Genomic DNA, 20857 nt, shown 5'->3' with positions numbered 1-20857 from the left:
TATCGTGTGAGTGGGTGGGTAGGAAGCAAGGGTCCCAGGCTCCCTGTGCCCAGGCATGGCCACTGGCCCCAGGGGCCCCTCCTGAGAGCTGCCTTGGGTGGGAGCCTGCTCAAGGCCAGTTTCCAAGCTCAGGATGGCAGCAGCCACTAACGAGGTGCCACAGAGGCCTGCTGTGGGGGGCAGAGGGTGTCACAGAGCCTCTTCGGGGGCCGGGGGTACAGCAAGGTATCACTGGTCTGGCCAGGTGCCCTGAGCTGGGCAGCGGCCTTTCTCCCCCTAGGGCTGGCAGAGGCCTGTGGGTATTTATAGACCATCTGTGGCACAGCCTCTCTGCACCAGCCGCCTCCCAAAATGGGCAGATTTCATCAAATGGGGCAGTGCTCTTCTCCGTCAGCCTTGAAAACGTCCCGCCAAGCCAGACGACCAGGAAGGCAGAGCCGTTCATATAAATAGATATTGTGATTAAAGGACAGGATCACCTGAGGGCCAGCGCGCCCAGCTAGAATCGCGTGACATCAGGCAGTGGAGAGTGTGCGGTGAGCAAGAAATGCGCGGAAATCATTGTTTCCACTGGGGCTGCATTTAAGAGGCAAATCGTCCTGCAGAGAGAGACACACACAGCGTGTGTGCGCGTGTGTGTGTGTGTGTATGCGTGTGTGTGCGCGCGTGTGTGTGCATGTGTGCGTGCGCATGTGTGTGCATGCATGTGTGTGTGTGCGTATGTGTGTGTGTGTGTGTGTTCATTCCTCCCTTGCTGGTTAGAAAAACGAGCAGAAAGAAAAACTGGCAGTTGGCCGACACTCAGCTCACAGGCCGTTGGGAAAATGGCCGAGACTGGGTCCCCAGGGCCTCTGGGTCCTGGCGTTTGGCCTCGGCCGCCACCACCCTCTCCTGTTAAGAGCAGAGGCCGGCGTCTGGCAACCAGAGCTGGTGCGGCCTCTCCGTCCCAGTTTGGAGAGTTTTCGACTTTCTCAAACGTGGAACTAGCCCTCTCCACGTGGCTCCCCTCCCATCTCCACCTTCAGGCCCCCCCCAGACGGTGACCTCACACAGCCAGGACCCGTGCTCCCAAAGCCCAGCCTCCAGGACTAGGAGCCCCAAGGGGCCGGTCCCTCCTGAGGCCTTCCCGTCCTGGGTGCAGGTCACAGGTCCTGGGACAGAAAGAGGGCAGAAAGCTGAGAGCATTTTAAACTTTACAAGGTGGGAGACCTAGCCCGGGGGTGGGTGTTTCCCTCGCCCTGGCTGGAGCAGCGCAGCTGACACGGCAGGGAGGGTGGGTGGGTGTTCTGGGCGGCTGGTGCAGCTGCAGACGTGATGGCGTGCCACGACTTTGTCTCTGGGAACGATTCTGAAGGCCTTGGCACCACATGGCAAACTCATGGGGGTGGGAGGGCACAGAGAGCGGCAGGGCCCCTTTCTCCAGCAGAGGAGGTCGAGGCAGCTGGAGACCTACCCAGGCTGGCCCAGGATCCCCGGGAAGGCACGGGAATGTCCTTGCCAATCCGTGCTGGTCACCAGAGGCCAGTCCCAGGTCGGGTGCACGCGCATCTGTACGTATGCGTGCGCACGCGCGTGCAAGCACACAGGTATGACGTACACACCTGAAGTATGATGTACACACGCGTGTGAACGTGTCCACGGGCACGTGTCCACACATGCATCACGCATACACATGTGGGCACATATGCAGGTACACACAGTGACGCATATGCCCGCACACGCGCACACACACACACAGACGCTCACGTACCTAAGCACACGCTGCTCCTGGTCACCGAGGCCAGAGCGCCCTGGCCCTCCACCCCCGGGACCCTGCAGCGCAGGGTTTCCATCATTTCATAGCTGCCGGTCTTCGCTTCTGCTGACGTTTCAGGTGAGGTCTGCCACAAGTCCTACACGCAGTTCTCCAACCTGTGCCGCCACAAGCGCATGCACGCCGACTGCCGTACGCAGATCAAGTGCAAGGACTGTGGGCAGATGTTCAGCACTACCTCTTCCCTCAACAAGCACCGGCGCTTCTGCGAGGGCAAGAACCATTACACGCCGGGCAGCATCTTCGCTCCGGGCCTGCCCCTGACCCCCAGCCCCATGATGGACAAGGCCAAGCCACCCCCCAGCCTCAACCACGCCAGCCTGGGCTTCAACGAGTACTTCCCCTCCAGGCCGCACCCGGGGAGCCTGCCCTTCTCGGCGGCGCCCCCCGCCTTCCCCGCACTCACGCCCAGCTTCCCGGGCGTCTTCCCTCCGTCCCTGTACCCCCGGCCGCCCCTGCTACCTCCCATGCCGCTGCTCAAGAGCCCCCGGAACCACACGCAGGACGCCAAGCTCCCCAGCCCCATGGGCAACCCGGCCCTGCCCCTCGTCTCCGCCATCGGCAGCAGTGGGCAGGGCTCCACGGCGGCCGCGGGGCCCGAGGAGAAGCCGGAGAGCCGCCTGGAGGACGCATATGCCGCCAAGCTCAAGCCCCGGGGCAGCGACCTGTCCGACGGCAGCGACTTCGAGGATATCAACACCACCACCGGGACTGACCTGGACACAACCACGGGCACGGGCTCCGACCTGGACAGCGACGTGGACAGCGATCGCGACAAGACCACGGACAGGGGCAAGGCGGCCGAGGGCAAGCGCGAGCTTGGGGGCGGCGCGGCGGCGCCCGGCGCCCCGGAGAGCACAGGCGAGGTGCCCGTCTTCTACTCCCAGCACTTCTTCCCACCGCCCGAGGAGCAGCTGCTGACAGCGTCGGGCGCCGCGGGCGACTCCATCAGGGCCATCGCGTCCATCGCCGAGAAGTACTTCGGGCCCGGCTTTGTGGGCGCGCAGGAGAAGAAGCTGGGCGCGCTGCCCTACCACTCCGTGTTCCCCTTCCAGCTCCTGCCCAACCTCCCCCACTCCCTGTACCCCTTCACAGACCGCGCCCTCGCGCACAGCCTGCTGGTCAAGGCCGAGCCAAAGTCGCCCCGGGACGCCCTCAAGGCCGCTGGCCCCAGCGCCGAGTCACCCTTCGACCTCACCACCAAACCCAAAGAGGCCAAGCCCGTCCTGCCGGCGCCCAAGGTGCCCCCGGCCCCGGCATCCAGCGAGGAGCAGCCGCTGGACCTGAGCATCGGCAGCCGCGTGCGCGCCAGCCAGAACGGAGGGACCCGGGAGCCGCGCAAGAACCACGTGTATGGCGAGCGCAGGCTGGGGGCCGGGGAGGGGCCGCCCAAGGCGTGCCCGGCGCAGCTGCCTCAGCAGCCGTCCCTGCACTACGCCAGGCCGTCGCCCTTCTTCATGGACCCCATCTACAGGTATTAACATGCCCCGCCCTCACCCGCTCTCCAGAGGGGCCGCCACCCAGGTGGGCCGCCAGGCGGGTGCGGCGGCGGGAGGGGACGCTCTCGCCTGCCCCCCAGGCTTCGTCCCTCTGCCTTTGCGGCATCAGCAGGCACCTCGGCTCTGGGGTGTCCGTGCCGCTTGGGGCCCATGCCCGGCTCGGCCCTTTCCTGGGGTGGGCAGCTGGTGGGGTCTCCTGGGCACCCCTGGCTCCCTCTCGCTGACAGGCGCTGGGGGACCCCTGCCGTCCTCTCTCGAGCCCTTACCTCCCCCCACCCCCCACCCACCCCCCCCACCCCCCACCCCCACCCCCACCCCCACCCCTCCCCGGCAGCCTGCCCTCAGACTCCGCCCCAGACATGCACCCGCTGGAGGCTCCAGCCACCTTCTCTGCACAGACTCTGCCCACGACACTCCTGGCTCTTCCCTCCGCTTCAGCGTCCCTGCTTCCCTATGGCTGCTCCACAGCTGGGGCTTCTGGTGGCCCAGGGGAGACCAGAGGACGAGCTGCTGGTTCCCAGCGGGAGGAGGGGGAGGAAGGAAGGAGGAAGCTTTGGAAGGTTTGCCAAAAAGCAGTGTCCCATTCCTCTGGCACCTTCCCAGCGAGGGGCCAATTGAATCCCCCTCCCCGGCTTCTGGGCACGGTTTGGTCAGGCGGGTTTGTTAGGTGAGAGGGGTCTGACCTCCCACCACACGTGTCCTGGGGGTGCTGGGCGGGCTGAGCCCTGAGGAGGGGGCTGTGCCCGTGGACGGGCCTGGGAGGGGGCCTGGAGGGGCAGGCAGGCAGGCGTGTTGGCTCAGCCCCTGATACAGGCCCACGGCTCTGTGTGGGAGGGGCCCGCGTGCACACACGTAAGCGTGTCCCCACGGGCATTCAGGGAGCATGTGGCTGCCTTGAGGGCTGCTATTCCCCAGGGGCCAGGCAGGACCTGGGGATGGGTGTGCAGGTGAGGTCACCTCTGCTAAAGGTGCAGTGGAAGGAAATGGTGGCAGAGCTGCCGGCGAGGGCGATGGGCCAGTCTCCTGCTCCGCCCCCTGGCGCCGACTTGGGTCCCCGCCCTCCACGCTCGCCCAGGGCCCTGGCCGGCCTGCGTCTGCTGCCGGTCCCGTTTCCTGCCAGGTCCTGCTGGCGTCATCACAGGAAACATGAAAAATGCCCCCCTTGGGTCTTTCTTTAAGAACACGCCATCCATGGATGGTTTGCTGACAGCAGCTCATCGGGTTTCTGGGGTGAACATAGCCATCAAAGGCCCAGGGAGCACCTGCCAGTTAGAATAAGAATCTCCGGGACCCACGGGGAGCCAGCAGACACCTGGGGCCTGAGGGAGGATGCCCCCCCGGGAGGAGCCGCCCTTGTGCAGAGCAGGGGGGCAGGATTGGAGACCTAGGGAGGGACTCTGCTGTCAGGCCTCCAGAGTCGGAGCCAGCAGGCCTGCAAGAGGCTCTCGGTTAACTGTGGCTTCTCAGGCCCTGGCGTCCTTGTCCGCCCCGTCCCAGCTCTCCTCCTGGACCCCAACCCTCCTGTGCCCCTCTCCTCCCACTTCCAGGCCTGGTTTAGGGCCTTGGGCCTTTTTCTGGAAGCTGGGGGAGCAGCCAGTTGGGCCCCGAGGCGGGAACTGGCCACAGGCGCCCCCAACCCGGGTCCTGTCCGAGCCCCTCCGAGCCCCGGCGTGTGCTAGGCTCTTGCCCTCAGGATTTAGAGTACAGTGGCTGATGGAGGGGCTGCCTGGCCCCCAACTTTGTACACAGGCACCAGCAAAATGCCCGAGAGTGGATTAGCTCCAAATTTTCTCCCCACCGCCCCCCAAGCCCAGTCAAGATAAACACTCATGGTGTCGGGGAGATTCACCTCCAAGTGAAGGTGTGGGCGACTGTCACTGCCTGTTAACAGGCTGGCCCAGGGCTAGGGGACAGGGTCCCCTCAGCTCCTGGATGGTTCTGGGGTGACTCCAGCGAAACTCCCCACAGGCCACGCCCCGGCAGTGACTGTGGACGTATACCCACAATCCTCCCTCCCCCAGGGTGAAGGAACCCTAACACCGCCAGGCTGGCGACCCCCCAGCCTTCCAGCCCCTCTCACCGCCACGTGCTGCTGTCTCTGCAAGATGGGTTGGGGACGGTGTGGTGACAAAAGCCACGTGCCTTGGAAGAGCACGTGTCCCCTGGGGTCTGTGGGGTCAGCTGGCGGGGGTCGCCTGGAGCAGCCTGCTCGGCTGTCGCTAGACACAGAAGTCGGGAAGAGGCAGAAGAAGACATTTAACAACCCCCCGAAGTGGGGCCCCTTCCTCTCGGGCCACACCACGCCCCCCAGGGGGCCTGTTGAAAGGCCAACTCAGTCCAGCTTTGAACAGGGCCTCTGCTAAGCCCTGCAAAGCGGGGTGCCCCTCAAGCCAACTTCCCACGTGGAGACCACCTCCTCCCCTTGGAAGCGGCTTGGGGTCTCGGTGGGGTCACCTGTGGCCGCCTGCGCTCCCCGGGTGCTCCCGCCTCTGGGCCCCTGTCCTTGCGGCCATCCCCGTCCTGCTCCGGTCAAGGCCCCAGCCAGTCCCCTGGGGGCAGAGCTGAGCCTAAGAGGGTTGGGAGCGTGGCCCCAGGCAAGCGAGGCGGCGGGTCACCGCAGCTGTGGCTGCCTGTGGGGAGGCGGCAGGCCTCACCAGATCCCACTTTGTAAATCTCGACGATCCCCCAGGGGAAACTGAGGGAGGCCTCCTTGGGACACAGTAGAGGAGGGGTCGGGGAGAGGAGGGATGGCCACCTCCTCTGCTTGTGACTGACAGCTGTCCTGGCATTTGGGGAATGTTCTAGAATTGTCACCTCCAGTAGCTCTCTTGAGGTTTTAGGTAGGCCCTGCCTGGCTGCCGCGGGGAGGCCCTGCAGCCTCCCCAGGATAGAGACCTACCGGTCACTCACGTGTATCCGCCCCATCAGGCAGAGTGCCTGTGCCATGGGCCGGGAGGGAGAGGGACGTGGGGTGTAGGTGGCAGCCCCCGTGTGCTCCACGTTCTGCTTCGGGGGAGCCCTCGCTGGGCTGACAGGCCGGTTGGCAGAGGCTGGTGCACACGGGCCCTTCAGAAGGTTCCCGGCTCCAGCATCAAGTGTTCCTCACGTGCCTGGGTGCCAGCAGCTGGGGGGGGAGGGGGTGGACACTGGGGAGACTCGAAAGGGTCCAGACCTGGGCACGGTGATGGGGAGCGTGTGCTCGGCAGGCGACTGTGAGGCTGGGTCACAGACGTCCCCACAGCGTCAGGTGGGACGTGGCCACAGGGGACATGGAAGCTGGGCCGCTGTGGTGGCCCCCCAGCTCGTGACCGACGGGGCACGGGTGGGCGCCCAGAGGGGCGGGGGCCCCAGCGCCTCCCCGCCCAACGCTGGGCCGCTCGGTGGGGTCCGTAACCCTCTGTGTTGCTGTCCAGCAGGGTGGAGAAGCGGAAGGTGACCGACCCGGTGGGAGCCCTTAAGGAGAAGTACCTGCGGCCGTCCCCACTGCTCTTCCACCCCCAGGTAAGGCCCAGCCAGGAGCCCCAAGGTCCGTACGGGCCAAGGCACACACCCCAGGCGGGTCTCCGCTTCCCGTCCCTGAAAACCCACAGGTCTCTTTGAGGCTGGGGAGGATGGGAAGGGCCGGGACGGGTGAGGAAGGAGGGTGGTTCTCTGTGGGGGCACCCTGTGGGTCCACAAGGGGCCTCATTGACCTGCGGCTCAAGCTCTAGGAGGGGGAGTGAACTTGCATGGGGCAGTGGGCAGCAGATTGGATGGAGCAAACACAAGAATTCTGAATGTAGGGAGAATAGACACGAGAGAGCCGGGGAGGTGTGGACACCAGCAGTCTCTCCAGTGTGAGGGACTCGGGGATCCTTAAGGGAAAAGAGCAGGAGAAGAAGGGCCTGAGTGCAGGGGGCAGAGGCAGTAGGGAGCAGGACAGCAGCAGAGGGACTGGCGTCGAGGGCAGGGCGTCCCGGGGGGCAGTGGGCAGGGGGACCGCCCTCACCCGGGGATGCAGAGGGTGGAGAGGCCGCCTGCCAAGACTAGAATCAGGGGTCTGGGAAAGAGAACCCCCAAGTCTGGGCAGTGGCCGCAGACCCCACCAAGCCTACAGGCACTCCTGTGTGCCCCTGGCCGCGTCCTCCCAAGGGGTGGGTGCAGAGAGGTGGCAGGAGTGGGAGTAAGCAGCAGGGCCGGCGGAGTCCCCCTGATTCCCTGCCCCGGTGCCCACCTGTCCTCACTGCTTGGGACCCAGCCCCCTCCCCAGAGCCACAGGCCTCCCCTGTCCCAGCCGGAGGGGCCGGGGGCTGAGCTGTGGGACAGGCCTGGGCCCAGACTCCAGACCCAGGCATTGTTCTCTCGCTCCGAGTTTCCCGCCTGGGACAAACCCCCCGGTTTGTGGAACCTGTGCCCTGCCTGGGTTCACAGCTAAACTTAGAGCCTCCCATTGTCTTGCTGGGGCCTCGGAGTTTGGTTAAGAACTTCCCCTGATTTCCTCAGGACCGGCTGGAACAAGCCGGCAGGCCAGCCAGGCACATCCTGTGTTTGTGTTTGTGCGGGAGCTCGGCCGGGAATATCTGCTCAGGCGGCGTGGGCCAGGCAGGCCGGACCCTCCCAGGCCTGAGGAAGAGGGGCCTGGCGGGGGCCCGGCTGCCCATTGTGCCTGCTGCCCGCTCCCCCCACCTGCCAGCCCTGCTGCCTGCCCGCGGGCCCAGAGCCAGGGGTGGGGGCGGGAGAGAGGACTAGTAAGTCGCCTGATTAAATGGTCTGAGGTCAGACCGTCACTCGGACAGGAGAACTTGTGGGCTCTACAAAGTCTAGGGGTCACCACTGCACGAAGACGCCAGGCTGCGTTGGTCAGCTGCCTGGCAGGACCTTGCCAGGGCCTTTCATTGCTGAGGCCCGACGCGCAGGTGTATGGGGTGCAGGGTGAGGCAGTCCTGCCAGCCCACTGCCCCTCACCACCTCTGGGGTCCTGGGGAGTCTGGGGTGGTGGAGAGTCCCAGAGCCTCCCACGGCTCTGGCTAAAACTGAGACCCACAGGCAGATGAGCAGCAGTCCGTATGCCCAGGTCCCATCATCCGGGCCGTGGAGGGGCTAAATGAGAGGCTGGACGGCAGCTGAGGGGCAAGGCCGTGTCCATCTGTCCATCAGTGGGGATGGGTGGGGCCACCCGTGGCTGGAAGCATCGTGTGCATCTGATGGGGACCGTGCCTGCCCCACAAGGGTGGCGAGGCCCAAAGCCCTGCAACTGGACAGAGCTGGCCAGGGCCCAGGGGCAGCCCAGGGTCAAGAGAGGCTCAGCCACTAGGATGGACCCCATTTTCTGTTTGTAAACCCCTTTCTGGTGTTTTATTGTAACCAGTCGGTTGTTCCCCAGCCTAAACCTTGAGGGGCTCGGGGCATAATGAAAGCTCTTCCTTTTCTGGCCTCATCCCTCCCATGGGGCCTGGCTTGCAGCGGGTACTCTCCGGGGGAGAAGTGCTGCTGAGGCCTGTGCAGCCCCCTCCCCTCTCCTGTCCCCCAGCCCCAGGGCCTCAGGGCAGGTGCAGCCTGGGATTCTGATCAGAACCCTGCCCGCCAGCTGGAAATGACCAATGCCAGGAGGAGGTGACTCCCTTCTCCTCCCCAGGCAACGCCTTGGCATCTCCGAGGAGCAGCGAGGCAGCCCCTCTTGCCTGTGTCACTGTGTCCTGTGCCATGTCACGTTGGAGTTATCATTACGAACATTCAGTTAGTGGAATCCAACCTTAGGCTGTTGAATTTCCTTTTAGCGCTTTGCCCGCAATTATGGCCTGCTGCCCCTAGGTGCTGGTAGTGCCTCAGGCTCGTGATTCATGTTTTAACCTGAGATTGATTCAGGTAGCTATCAATTTTTCACCACTCCAAAAAAAAAAAAAAGGGATGTAATTCTGTCTTTAACCCAAACTAGCCGTCAGGAGTGCTGGCCAAGAGTCGAGCCAGCAGGGCCTTGCTGGCTTGTCTCAAAGTAAAGGGCTGTGTAATTGCAGGTGTCGGCAGCCCGCGTCACCCACTTCTCACCCAGCGCAGGTTGGCTGGGGCAGGGCAGTTGCAGCTCTCCCGGCCTAGACCCTGGACTGTGACGGGGTTCCAGGCAAGGACAAGAGCAGGGCTGGCCGCAGAAAGCAAAAGAACCCAGCCCAGTGGTCAAGAAGAAGGAGGAGACCATGGGTTCCAGAGACGACCTCCTTGTCCTGGGGGCCCGTGACGTGCTCAGTCATCCAGGACCCCCAGATGCCCGTGGGGGCGGGTTCCCGCGCGTCAAAAGAGGGGGCGGCTCGGGGGCGCCCCATAGTCTCTCCTGCTCTCCTGCCAACAGATGTCAGCCATCGAGACCATGACTGAGAAGCTGGAGAGCTTTGCGGCCATGAAGGCGGAATCCGGCAGCTCCTTGCAGCCCCTCCCCCCCCACCCCTTCAACTTCCGGTCCCCACCCCCGACGCTCTCGGACCCCATCCTCAGGAAGGGCAAGGAGCGCTACACGTGCAGGTGAGACGCTGAGAGCCCCTGGGGCGGCCCCGGCAGAGTGGCCACAGGTGCCACGCTGGCCCGTGCGCCTGCACTTCCAGGAGAAAGCTCTCAGTCTCAGCCCGGGTACAGCGTGGTAGCAACCGATGGCCCGTTGTCCCCTTGACATCATTCCCCAGAGATATGCACGTGCCCCCCACCAGGTTGTGCTCCCGTGAGCGCAAGAAAGTGCAAACTTGGCCGGCCGGTCGGAATTCGCAAGGCCGGAGGCTGAGGTGCCGCGGTCAGTGTTTAACCACAGCTCTGGGGCCGGTGGGGAGCCCAGTGCTGGGGAGACATGGTCCGGCCCCAGGTGCACGGGCTTGTGCAGGCCGGTCCTTGCCGGCTCGGCCGAGGCCGGGCTCCGGGGCTGAGAAACTGCTTGGCAGCGGGGGGATTGCGGTGGGGGACGGCCCCGAGCGGGCCAGGGTGGGCCAGTGCCGTCTGCCCAGTGGCGCGAGTCCAGCTTCTCTGTGAGGCTCAGCTGGGCCCCGGGGCCGAGGAGAGACTGAAATCCAGGGTGTGCCGCCGGGCCACCTGCCCCCAGGTGTGGGAGAAGCAGCACCAGGAAAGCACCCGGGCGCCCGAGTCTCGGCCGTGCGTCTGCTTCACGCATCCCTCACCCACCCCTCCACTCCAGGTACTGTGGCAAGATCTTCCCCCGATCAGCAAACCTCACGAGGCACCTGAGGACACACACCGGGGAGCAGCCGTACAGGTAGGAGCCCGCCCGGCAGGGGGTGCAGGCTCCTGGCGGACAGGAAGGGCGACGGGTGGGACCTGCGCCCCTCCCTCCTGGCCCCTCAGCCGCCCTGCGCCCAGGGGCGTTGTAAAGGTTAGGCTACCGGAAGGTTCCCATCTGCCGACCCAGAAGGGTGCTCAGGAGCAACCCTCCCACCTGCCGCTGGGGTGTCGACTGGCGCAGAGAAGCCAGGCCCAGGGGTGGTCTGGCGGGGGGAGCCTCAGCCTCACCACCACCCAGCCCCACTCTGCCCCCCTCACCACGGCCGGCAGCCCTCGCTGACCTAGCCCTGGGCAGGGGACCAGGGCAAGCGCCTACGGCGGGGTGGGCTGGTCTCAGAGGAAAAGGAGCTCCGTGCAAATGCGGGTCCCAGCCAAGCGTGGGGCATCCTGAGGGATTCCTTACATCCCCCTGACCGCCCTGGACGGACGCCGCCTCTGCCCCCAACCTCGCTCCGCGGTGCCTGGGCTCCTGCCTGCAGAGGTGTGGTCACAAGCGCATGGGGGGGGGGCGGGGTGTGAGAGCCAGTGCATTTCATGTTCACAACTAGTGGAGGCATCACCCCATTTCAAAGACTTGGAGCCCCAGGCTTAGAGACGCCCCTGACCTGCCGGGGGTCCGAGATCATGGCCATGGTAGTTTACCATTCTGGCCTTTCCCCTTGGTCCCTGGGGCGTTTGTCGGGCAGGAAAAGAGCTGAGGGTAGTGCCCTGTCTTTTGGGGACCCCACCCAGGGGAACCCTGGGAGTCCCTGGAGATGGTGACCGTGAGGCAAATTGGGGAAACGCTGGTCCCAATGCCAGGACGACATTCTGGGCTGTCTGGTGAACAGCAGTCACCGGGAGTAAGGGGTTTGGTGTGGTTTTAAGTTGGCAACATGAGATTCCTGTCCTCTGGCCGCCGCACAGAGCTGGGAGTCACCCACTGGCCCTGGAGATTGGGGGTGTGTCCCCATCCCTCGGCCGGGCGGCCACACAGGGACCCCTGCAAGTGTCACAGTCCCCGTGCCCTGTCCTGGCCGGGTAAGCGTCAGCTCACCTCATCTGTTCAGTGCCCTCGGCCTGCCCACAACACCCCCCTCCACCCCATTCCCCTCAAAAAGTGGCTTACAACTTAATGGAGGCTGGTTTGGCCTGGTTCCCTCCCTGGAAAGGAGCCACGTGTGTTTTCTGTAAGGAGAACCAACTTCTGGACAGTGTTGCGTGTAAGAGCCCCTGGGGCGTCGGGGCCGTGTTTATAGAAGGATTTAATTATCATCGATTTCTTTTGCCCTTTCCAATCTGTGAGTTTCGACGTGGGTAACAATGATTGCTTTGAAAGTTTGCGCTGCAAATCCTGACCACGTCTGGTTCAAGGCAGCCTACAATGAGGAGTTTGGGGTGTGGGACGGTGCTTGTGACGTCACTGAGGCTTCTGGGCTCACTCTGTGAATCAGAACGTCTTGAATTGGAGAAGGAAAATGTGCAGGTCTGTCCACAGAAGCCCGTTGCTGGCCCAGGCCAGGTCTGATGAAAACCGCCCACCGCCTGCCCGGAGCCCACGTGTGTGTGCTGCATGTGTGCCCCTCACAAGCAAGAGAAAGACAGACCCCTTAGTGTGACTGATGCGTTTGCTGGAGAGGAGGTCACACCTCTGCCCGGCCCAGCCCGTGTCCTGGCTTCGAGATCTTTGCGTGCAGCTGCGGGGCGAGGGGCAGTTGGTGACACATTCCTTCAAGCTCCGGCACGGAGGGCTTATTGAGACGTGGGAGGAGAGATATAAAAACTGGACTGGGAATGAGGGGGGCCGCTTCCTTCATCTGTGCTGGCAGCTGCCGTGCTCAGGGGTCCCCCCAGCTGCTGCCCAGGGTGGGGGGCCTCGAGTCACACTCCGGATGCGAGCGCTCGTGGACTGGCCGTGGGCTCCTGGCGGGACCTGGGATTCCGGCTTTAAGGATGCTCACGTCCCCATCTGGCTCCCCGTCTCGCTGACTGTGTTAAGTCAAAGCACCCAGCAAGGTCCTGTTACCATTTCTGTCGGGGCTACGGGTGGCCCATAGGTGTCCTTTCTTTGCTCATTTTATTGTTAGGGCTGGGTTTCAAAATCTCTTCTTTCTTTCCTTTCCTCGCTTACAAAGACCGAAGGCTTTTCTCCCTGTGATGGCTGGTGTGGCCCCACTGGGTCCCGGGGAGGACGCTGCCAGCCCCCCAAGGGCCATTTCACCCTCCCCACGTGGTGCTGGGTCTCTACCATGGCTGGCTTTCCCAGGGCGGCGGCAGATGCGGTCACAGCAAGGTCCCCTCGAGGCCCTTCCTGCCCGCCGCCGTGGCCAGCGCGGGTCTCTGCTCTCCCACTCCTGCTGGAGCACGATGGTGTGTTATTTTATACAGCACAGCCGTAAATTTCACCAGCCACTCGTCAGCTTATTTACAACGCAAATCCCAGCTGCTCTGAGAGCCCTGCTCCCTCGCAGCCCTGGGCTCACCAGTCCCCAAAATTTCAAATGTACTTCTCTGGGCCATTTATTTAGATTAGGACCACGAGAGGGCCAGGTTCAGGGCTCCGTGGCCAAATCGAACGCGCCGCTGCCCCCCCAGCCCCCCCCAGCCCCTCCCAGCCCCGCAGAGGTTGGGGCTGGGAGGTCTCAGGTCTGTGATGAGCTCCTCGGCCAATCCTGTTTTGTCCTCAGAGTTCCCACTGCTCTGGGGTGATGCACGGCCGCTGGTGGAGCTCGCAGAGGGTCCCTGAATTTCCAAAGATACAGGGAAAGGAGGCTAAGTGTGCAGGCACCTGTGTAGACCAAGGCGGGCGCACCACGCAGCCCGTGTGAAGCCTGTTGGACAGGCAGGGGGCGAACGCCCAGACCCGGGCTGGGGCCAGCTTGGCCTTGCACTCGCCCTACGGGCGAGCCTGGCGCCACTGGGGGTGGAGGGTTTCTGTAACTTTGGGGGTGTGCTGGGGGCAGAGTGGGGGAGCGAGATGGTGCAGGCTGGGATGTAAGAATCCTCCTTTCTGGACCGTCGAGAGGGGAGCGCCAGGTCAGAGGACACCCGAGCATCTCTGCTCAGCCCAGCCAGGGAGAGAGCTCAAGCCCCAGCCCAACTTCTCTGGCACCGCAGGCCGAGAAAGACAAGATAACCACCTTCCCGGTGCTGGCAGCCAGGACGTGGGTCCAAGTCACGAGGCTGTGGGAGGACCAAGGTTCCATGTCCCAGGGACACCCAGGGGCCCGGGGGCAGCTCAGCTGGCCCAACAGGCCGGCCTGGCACCTAGCAGCAGAGGAGGCCGAGGGTGGCTCACGGGGAGCCCAGGGGGTTAGTGTGTAGATCACCGACAGCTCTTAGCCCATCTGCCATGGAGGGAGCCAGCGTTAGCCTGGCCTCAGGCAGAATGTGGAAGCTTCGGGAACTGAGTAAATGAGCCCCAGAATCACACCAGGGGAGCCGTAGGGGCTCCCTCCAGCTGGGCCCCTCTCCCCAGGGGTTATCCCGCAGGAGGAGAGGCGGGGGTAACTTGGAGCCTCTCGACCTACCAGGACAGAGCTTCATAAGGCTGCCACCCCTTCAGCAGGGAAAGCTCAGCTCCTGGGCCCCAGCGGCGGCTCGTGGGGGCCCTGCGAACACGGAGGTTGCCCGGACTCCCCGGGCAGGGCCAGCCTCTGAATGTCAAGTGTCAGGCGGGCACCTCGGGTTCTGGGTGGGCGGCACCAGAAAGGCCCCCGCCAGCCCGGCCGCAGATGGGAGGCCAGGGCCCCAGAGCGTCCTCAGACATGTCCCCGTGCACGTGACCGAGCACTCGTGACCAGTACGCTGTGCTGGAGCACGGCCACCGGCCCCTGCAGGAATGCCAGGCCGCGGCCTCACGGCAGGTCCCCACGCCTTCCAGCCACGCCCTCTGGGTGAACCTGACGTCCCGAGCTCATGCCCCTCTGCACTGGCTGCACAGACTCTGCCTCCTGAAGGGCTCGGCCGCTCAGCGTCCTGCCGTGCTCGCCTCTCTGCTTGTCGCTCCGGGGAAGCTCGTTTCCGAAGCAGGAGGAGACCTGAGCGCAGGGATGGGTGTTTCGGTGCCCCTGTGCATCTGAGACTTGGATGAGCATCCCTGGGGGAGTTCTGAGGCCAGGTGCACACGAGCGTGCCCACCAACACGTGTGCACACGCACCTGCACCCGCAAGAGTGGACATAGCCACACGTGTGTGCAAGAGCACTCTGAGACGCTCGCACACGTGTGCGACTGGAGACCCCCGAGCCGGAGTCCCTCTGCCATGGCCCAGCTGGGCGTGCAGAGCGGGTGGGAGCAGTGGACGGCCTTGGCCCGGACTCCTGCCGCCAGGAGGAGGTGGCACTGTTTGCAGAGCTGGCGGCTGTGGGTCCTCCGTCCCCCGGCCCCGGCTCTCTCTCCCTCTCATTCTCTCAGTGCCGGCAGTGCTCAGGCCCCTCTGTCAGTTCCCGTGGGTGGAGCTGGCGGCTGTGGGTCCTCCGTCTCCCTCCCCGGCTCTCTCTCTCTCTCTCATTCTCTCAGTGCCGGCAGTGCTCAGGCCCCTCTGTCAGTTCCCATGGGTGATCACCCTCCCTTTCCCCGCCCTCGGGGCCTCCAAGGGTGGTCGTGAAGGCTGTGCCCGCACGAGGCCCCACACCCACGGGGACCTGCACATGGCAGGCGTCTCAAATCGTGCCTCATGGCAACTTCCCGTCAGTAAAGCGCTTTGCTCTGGTAAACTTGTGGGGGTCACGACAATATTCTGACAACAGAAGCATCTGGAGGAAAGAGCGCCTTTTTCTAATTTCCCAAGTGTGCCGTGCAGCCTGGCAGCGGGTGCCCCTGCAGAGGGGCTGAGGGCGCCCCCCACTGAAGGGGGTCCGTGGACGGAGGCCACCTGACGGGGTGAGGCTGGGAGGCCTCTTCACCTCAGGGCAGTGAAGGATGCTCGAGAGAGTTGGGGCAGCCCCCGTGCCCTGTTAGTGGACTGGCCAGCTGAGGCCCCAAGGGAGATGCGGTCCACCCAAGGACCTGTGGAGAGGGGCCGGGACCAGGCCAGGGGAGGGTTCTCCGCCAGGGAGGAAGGTTGCAGGCAGCGGGTCTGGGCTCCTTCCCAAGAAAACCTGCCAGGAGTATCTTTCCTGGTGCGCGGGTGCCCCCGTGAGGCCGCCAGGAGCACGCCGCCCTCTGCCGTGGACCGCCAGGCCCTGGCCTCTGCGCTGGGCGGACCCAGACAGCAGAGAGGTTGAGAGATGAGGGGAGACGCCAGAGGGTCCCGGTGCTGCCCACCCAGGGGCGCAGGCCCCAGAGGGTCCCCCTGGCCTGTTCAGGGCGCAATCCGACACCATCCACCGCCCAGGGGCAGCTTCGCCAGGACCGCCTCCCAGGGCCCTCGGGGGTCTCCTCAAGGCCAGGGGCTCCGCTGAGGCGCCGTGTCTTACAGGTGTAAGTACTGCGACCGCTCCTTCAGCATCTCCTCCAACCTCCAGCGGCACGTCCGGAACATCCACAACAAGGAGAAGCCCTTCAAATGCCACCTGTGCAACCGCTGCTTCGGGCAGCAGACCAACCTGGACAGACACCTGAAGAAGCATGAGCACGAGCACGCTCCAGGTGGGGGTCTGTCCGGCGGGGAGGGGGCGGGGCCGAAGGGAACTCAAGCTAGCTCTGTGGGGAAGCTTGCAGTCACCCCTCAAACCGTTGTCATTACGGAGAATCTTGTGCTCTTGGGTCTTCCCAAGAAGTGGGTTCCCTGAGAGCGCCCCAAATGCGCACCCTCCTTGGCTGCCCGCCCCGCCACTGGTGCGCCACGGAGGGAGGGGCTCAGCTGAGGGACGCCCCCCTCTGACGCTGCCCCTCTGCAGTGAGCCAGCATTCGGGGGTCCTCACGAACCACCTGGCGACCAGCACCTCCTCCCCCGCCTCCGAGTCGGACCACCATGCACTTTTAGATGAAAAGGAAGACGCCTATTTCTCAGAAATCAGAAACTTTATTGCCAACAGCGAGATGAACCAAGCAACAACGCGAACAGACAAACGGTAAGAAACCCATCCCGGGGCCCCAGGAAGCTCTGGACTCTGCATGGTCACCTGTATGGTCACGCCCACAGCAGGGTCCCGCGTCCCAGCACCAGGGACCCCAGGCCCACCGCAGAGGGCGAGGCCCGTGGGCTCTGCAGCCAGTGTCCATCCCAGCCCCCTCTCTGCCTCGGTTTCTCCACCTGCAGAGGGCGATTAGAACAGGCGCCCTGGCCTGATGGCGTGTGTCACACGCTCAGTGTGGTACCAGCACACAGGCCTAAATGGTACAGTTTGGCCTCACGGTTGAGACGTGCAGCCGGACATGGGCCAGGCGATGGCTCCTGCCATGAGACCTGCCGCGCCTCTGAAACTCCAGAACATTCTCATTTAATCCGAGGCAGAAAAGGTTGCTTAGCAAGAGTGCTGCCCCTTTAAATACACACACACAGAGGCAGGAGAACGGCAGAATTGGGAATTCAGGGATGCGGAGGGTATTCTGCATAACCTCCATCCCGGGGCTCAGCTGGCAGAGAATCAGAGATGCCCAAACTCCAAAAGTCCTCAGGGATGTGCTCCCCTAATTCTGCAGAGGCCCAGAGGAGTGGGTGGGCTGTGGCTTTGCGGCCCCAGGGCCCGGGTCCCTCCCCACCCATCTCCAGCAAGGTGACGAGGGTCCCCCAGGACACCCAGCTCCCCAAGAGCCTGTCTGTTCCCACATCACTGGTGCCCCTGGGGGCAGAGCAGGGGCACCAAAAAGACCTGTCAAATCTACAGATGGGCATGACATGACACTTGGACTGTTTCTGGCTCTGCTAAGTCCTGAATCTATGCCCGGGAAGGTGATCTCACCTGGCGCCTGGGTGGGCTCAGAGGAGGGGAAGTGGGAGAGGCTGGCCATGGGCTGCACATCCCAGAGCCTGGCTGGCAGTGGAGACCTCACTCCTGGGGGCAGCGCTGCCTGCTCTACGGCCAACAAAGTGCCCATGGCCGTCCTTGGCTCTGGGCACACGCTATGGTCTCATGGGAACCCAGGCCCTGCCATCTGCTCCGGGGTGTGGAGTTGTGCTCAGACAGCGCCCCACGGCTCTGAGAGCTGTGCGTAGTTCAAGCTCTGTGATCTCCGCCTTCAAAGTCACGGACCTGAGCACCCAGGGGCTGGGCCACGAGGCACGTCCTAGCTGTTGAAGACTCTTCCTTTGTGCCCAGGGCAAAGCCAGACGAGAACTGACACATGCCCGGGGCATCCTCCCTGGGGTGGGCGGCCGCGCCGGGTGGCTCCCACACCTCAGGCTTGGGTGACAGGCCCAGCTCTCAGCCACGAGGAGGACACTCCAGGAGAGCCACCAGACAGAGGGGTTGTCCCCAGAGGGAAGAAGGGACGGCACCATCCTAACCCCACGGAGCAGAACGTTTCAACCAGGGCCCCTGGGGGGCAGTCCGTGGGGCTCAGAGGAGGCTGGCCTCACGTCCCGTGCCAACCCAGGCCCTCGGCTGGCCCCGCCTGCTGACGCTGCATCCCGGGAGCCGGGAGCCCCTGGAGGTGCCTGCACATCGTTGTCGGATATGGAGACCATGGTCACGGTTGACGTTTGTCGGCTAACGTGCGGAAAGCGGTAGGATGCTGGCGGTCCTATTAGGGGCCAGTACTAACATCCAGAACCAGCATCTTTCTCTTGACCGTCAGTGAGAATTGAGGGCCTGCCAGGCTTCCTGGCCCTACAATCCCAGAAACTCCTGGGCTGAATCCTGTCCCCCCCAAATTCCTATGTTGAAATCCTAATCTCCAGCACCTCAGAGTGTGACCTTATTTGGAAATAGGGTCTTAAGTTGTAATTAGTTAAGATAAGGTCTTACTGGAGTCGGGTGGCCCATGTCCGATAGGACTGGTGTCCTTAGAAAAGGGGGAGATTGGGACACACACACGCACAGGGAGGTGCCGTGTGAGGACAACGCAGAGATCGGGTGATGTGCCCACAAGCCAAGGAGTCCCAAGCATCGCCAGCACCCCGCTGGAGTCCAGGGGAGGAGCCGGGAGGAGAAGCAGCCCTGTGACACCGGGACCTGGGACGTCTAGACTCCAGGACAGGGAGGGGTGGATCCCCGCTGTCTGAGCCGCAGCCGTGCTACTCTGGTGCGGTGGCCTCGGGGAGACTCCCCCGCCCCAGGCAGCCGTGTGGAGGCCTGGACACTCGTCCTGGTGTCCTCTCTGTCTGAAGCCGTCTCCAGCCAGATCCCCCGCTCTGTCCCCGCCATATCCGCCCCTGTCCCCACCCAGCGAGCTCTGATGCTCGATGCAGGCCTCCCACCAACGAGCAGACCCTCTATGCAGGGCGGGGTTGGGGACGCAGAGACAAAGCGCTCGAGGTTGCTGCTCCTACAGAGAGGGGCTCACGTATAAACCTGCACAGAGAGCTCAGGCTTGCTCAACTGACACACAGGGCTTTGCACTGATCCGAGCCCCGGGGCGCAGGGCTCCCCACCTGCACTGTGCACCAGCCCTCAGCGTGGGGCCTGTTCCCACGTCCCTGGGAGGGCGTGGGCTCCGAGATGGCAAGCCCTGTCCAAGGGGACCCTACCAAGACCCAGAGTGGGAGGCAGGACCTGGCTCTGGGGTCCTCACCGCGGTGGACGGGCGTGCACCTGGTGACAAGGGAAATGTGCTGGGGTCCTGCCCGTCCTGGAGGGCAGGTCAGCTCTCAGTATCCGCATACGTCCCTGTGGAAAGAGAAGAAGTGAAGACAGGGACGGGCGAGAGCAGGGCCATCGGGGTCTCCCCCAGCTCAGCCCGGCCCCCCACCCTCTCTGCATTTGGAAGTGGTGACCACTCGGGGGGGACGTATCCTCTCGCCTTGGTGCCCCGAGCGGGAGCCTGAGTCTCCCCTGACAGCAGTGAACAGACTCCCGTGGGCCGTGTGGGGTCCAGGAGGAGCGGGGACGGGGGGCTCCGAACTCGGGCTCCGGAAGCGTGTGCTTCGCCCTCCACCCCCCCCGCCCACGTGTCGGACCCCCGCCCAGATGGCCTCGGGCCCAGCCCACCTGTGGCCGCAGCCCCTGGTCACAGACTTGCAGACGCACCAGACACAGCTGGTGACATTTCCTGAAGGGAATGAGCAACCTGTCCCTCACTGCTTGTTTTCTGCTTTCAGTGATGAGGACCCAGGGTGGGAAAGGCTCGCCCGGCTGCAGGGACCCCAAGGGAAATGAGGTGGGGTCCGGGCTGCAGGAGAGAGCCCCCTGGCGGGTTTCCATCGCTGACAACAGCCCGGTCCGCGTGGTCCGGGACCCTGGATCCCAGACGCTCCATCTGCGGAGGGGCCGCCCTGTCCTCATGTCCTCACGGCGGGCGGTGGGAGCAAGCATCCATCAGGGCCGGGCCAGCAGCCCTCCCATGCTCTGAGCCCCCCCAAGGGCGCCCCTTGTGCGGTGCCCAAGCCCAGAGCCCCCTTCCCCACCGGCCCGGCCGTGGCTTCCTTCCCTGAGCCACTGAGTGGCCCGCTGTCCTCGCTGGCATAACAGGAGCCCTGCCGCCGAGCGGTGCCCACCCAGCCCCTGCCCAGGCCTCAGCAGTCCCCCTTCTCGGCCTGAGTCACTCACTCCACAAGGATGGCAGCCGAGCCACCCAGGACCCTGGCTCTGAGAGTTCAGTGACCGCGGGGGGGCAGGCTGCCTTCGAAGGGGGCGGGGCGGCCGTCAGGGAAGGCGGAGGCGTGACCCACTGGCCTCTGGGCGTCTGTGGCCAGCTCCGTCCGTGTCATTTCAGGCCGGAAGTCCAGGACCTGGACGGTGCCCCCCCGTGCCCGGGCCTGGCCGGCGGGAAGCCCGAGGATGCAGAGGAGGAGGAAGAGGACGAGCTGGAGGACGACGGCGACAGCCTGGCGGGGAGGTCCCAGGACGACACCGTGTGCCCCACGCCGGAGCCCCAGGCTGCCTGCGAGGACGAGGAGGACGGGCCCGCCTCCCTGGCCATGGGCTTCGACCACACCCGAAGGTGGGCGCCGGCCCCCGGCCCCCGGGTGCCCCGCGCACCGGGGGGACCTCGTTCCCACACCCACCATCCGCCCAGCGGGGTTCACCCTCCTTCCCAGCAGGCGTTCCTACTGCAGGGACTTCTGTGTGCAGGCGGGGGTGAGGCCGGGCCCCAGGAAAGGGGGTCAGGGCTCCAGCCCCCCACACCCGCACGCGCGCGCAAACACACACGCTTCCCCAGGCCCGGAAGCAGATTGGGGGAGGGGACGGCTGAGAGGGAGCTGGTCCTGGACCCGCGGGCCGTGTCCGGCCCTGCGGAAGAACCCAGAGCGGTGACATCTGGCCTC

The 20857-nt window shown here is 64.5% G+C and overlaps 1 protein-coding gene across 2 annotated transcripts in view; it reads left to right on the top strand.

The window, feature by feature from the left end:
- PRDM16 (PR/SET domain 16) overlaps positions 1 to 20857 on the top strand; it is a 324677-nt gene that overhangs the window by 297199 nt on the left and 6621 nt on the right. For both annotated transcript variants that reach the window (XM_004272306.3, XM_049706092.1), the window contains exons 9-15: positions 1874 to 3287; positions 6726 to 6813; positions 9635 to 9804; positions 10463 to 10540; positions 15967 to 16136; positions 16388 to 16562; positions 20305 to 20532. In XM_004272306.3, the coding sequence (XP_004272354.2) occupies positions 1874 to 3287; positions 6726 to 6813; positions 9635 to 9804; positions 10463 to 10540; positions 15967 to 16136; positions 16388 to 16562; positions 20305 to 20532 (2323 nt within the window). The remainder of the gene's footprint in view (positions 1 to 1873; positions 3288 to 6725; positions 6814 to 9634; positions 9805 to 10462; positions 10541 to 15966; positions 16137 to 16387; positions 16563 to 20304; positions 20533 to 20857) is intronic.

Source organism: Orcinus orca, chromosome 1, assembly GCF_937001465.1.
Source record: "Orcinus orca chromosome 1, mOrcOrc1.1, whole genome shotgun sequence".
NCBI classification, from domain to species: Eukaryota; Metazoa; Chordata; class Mammalia; order Artiodactyla; family Delphinidae; genus Orcinus; species Orcinus orca.
Note: the sequence above shows the minus strand (reverse complement) of the source record. Positions and strands in the feature narration are given on the sequence as shown.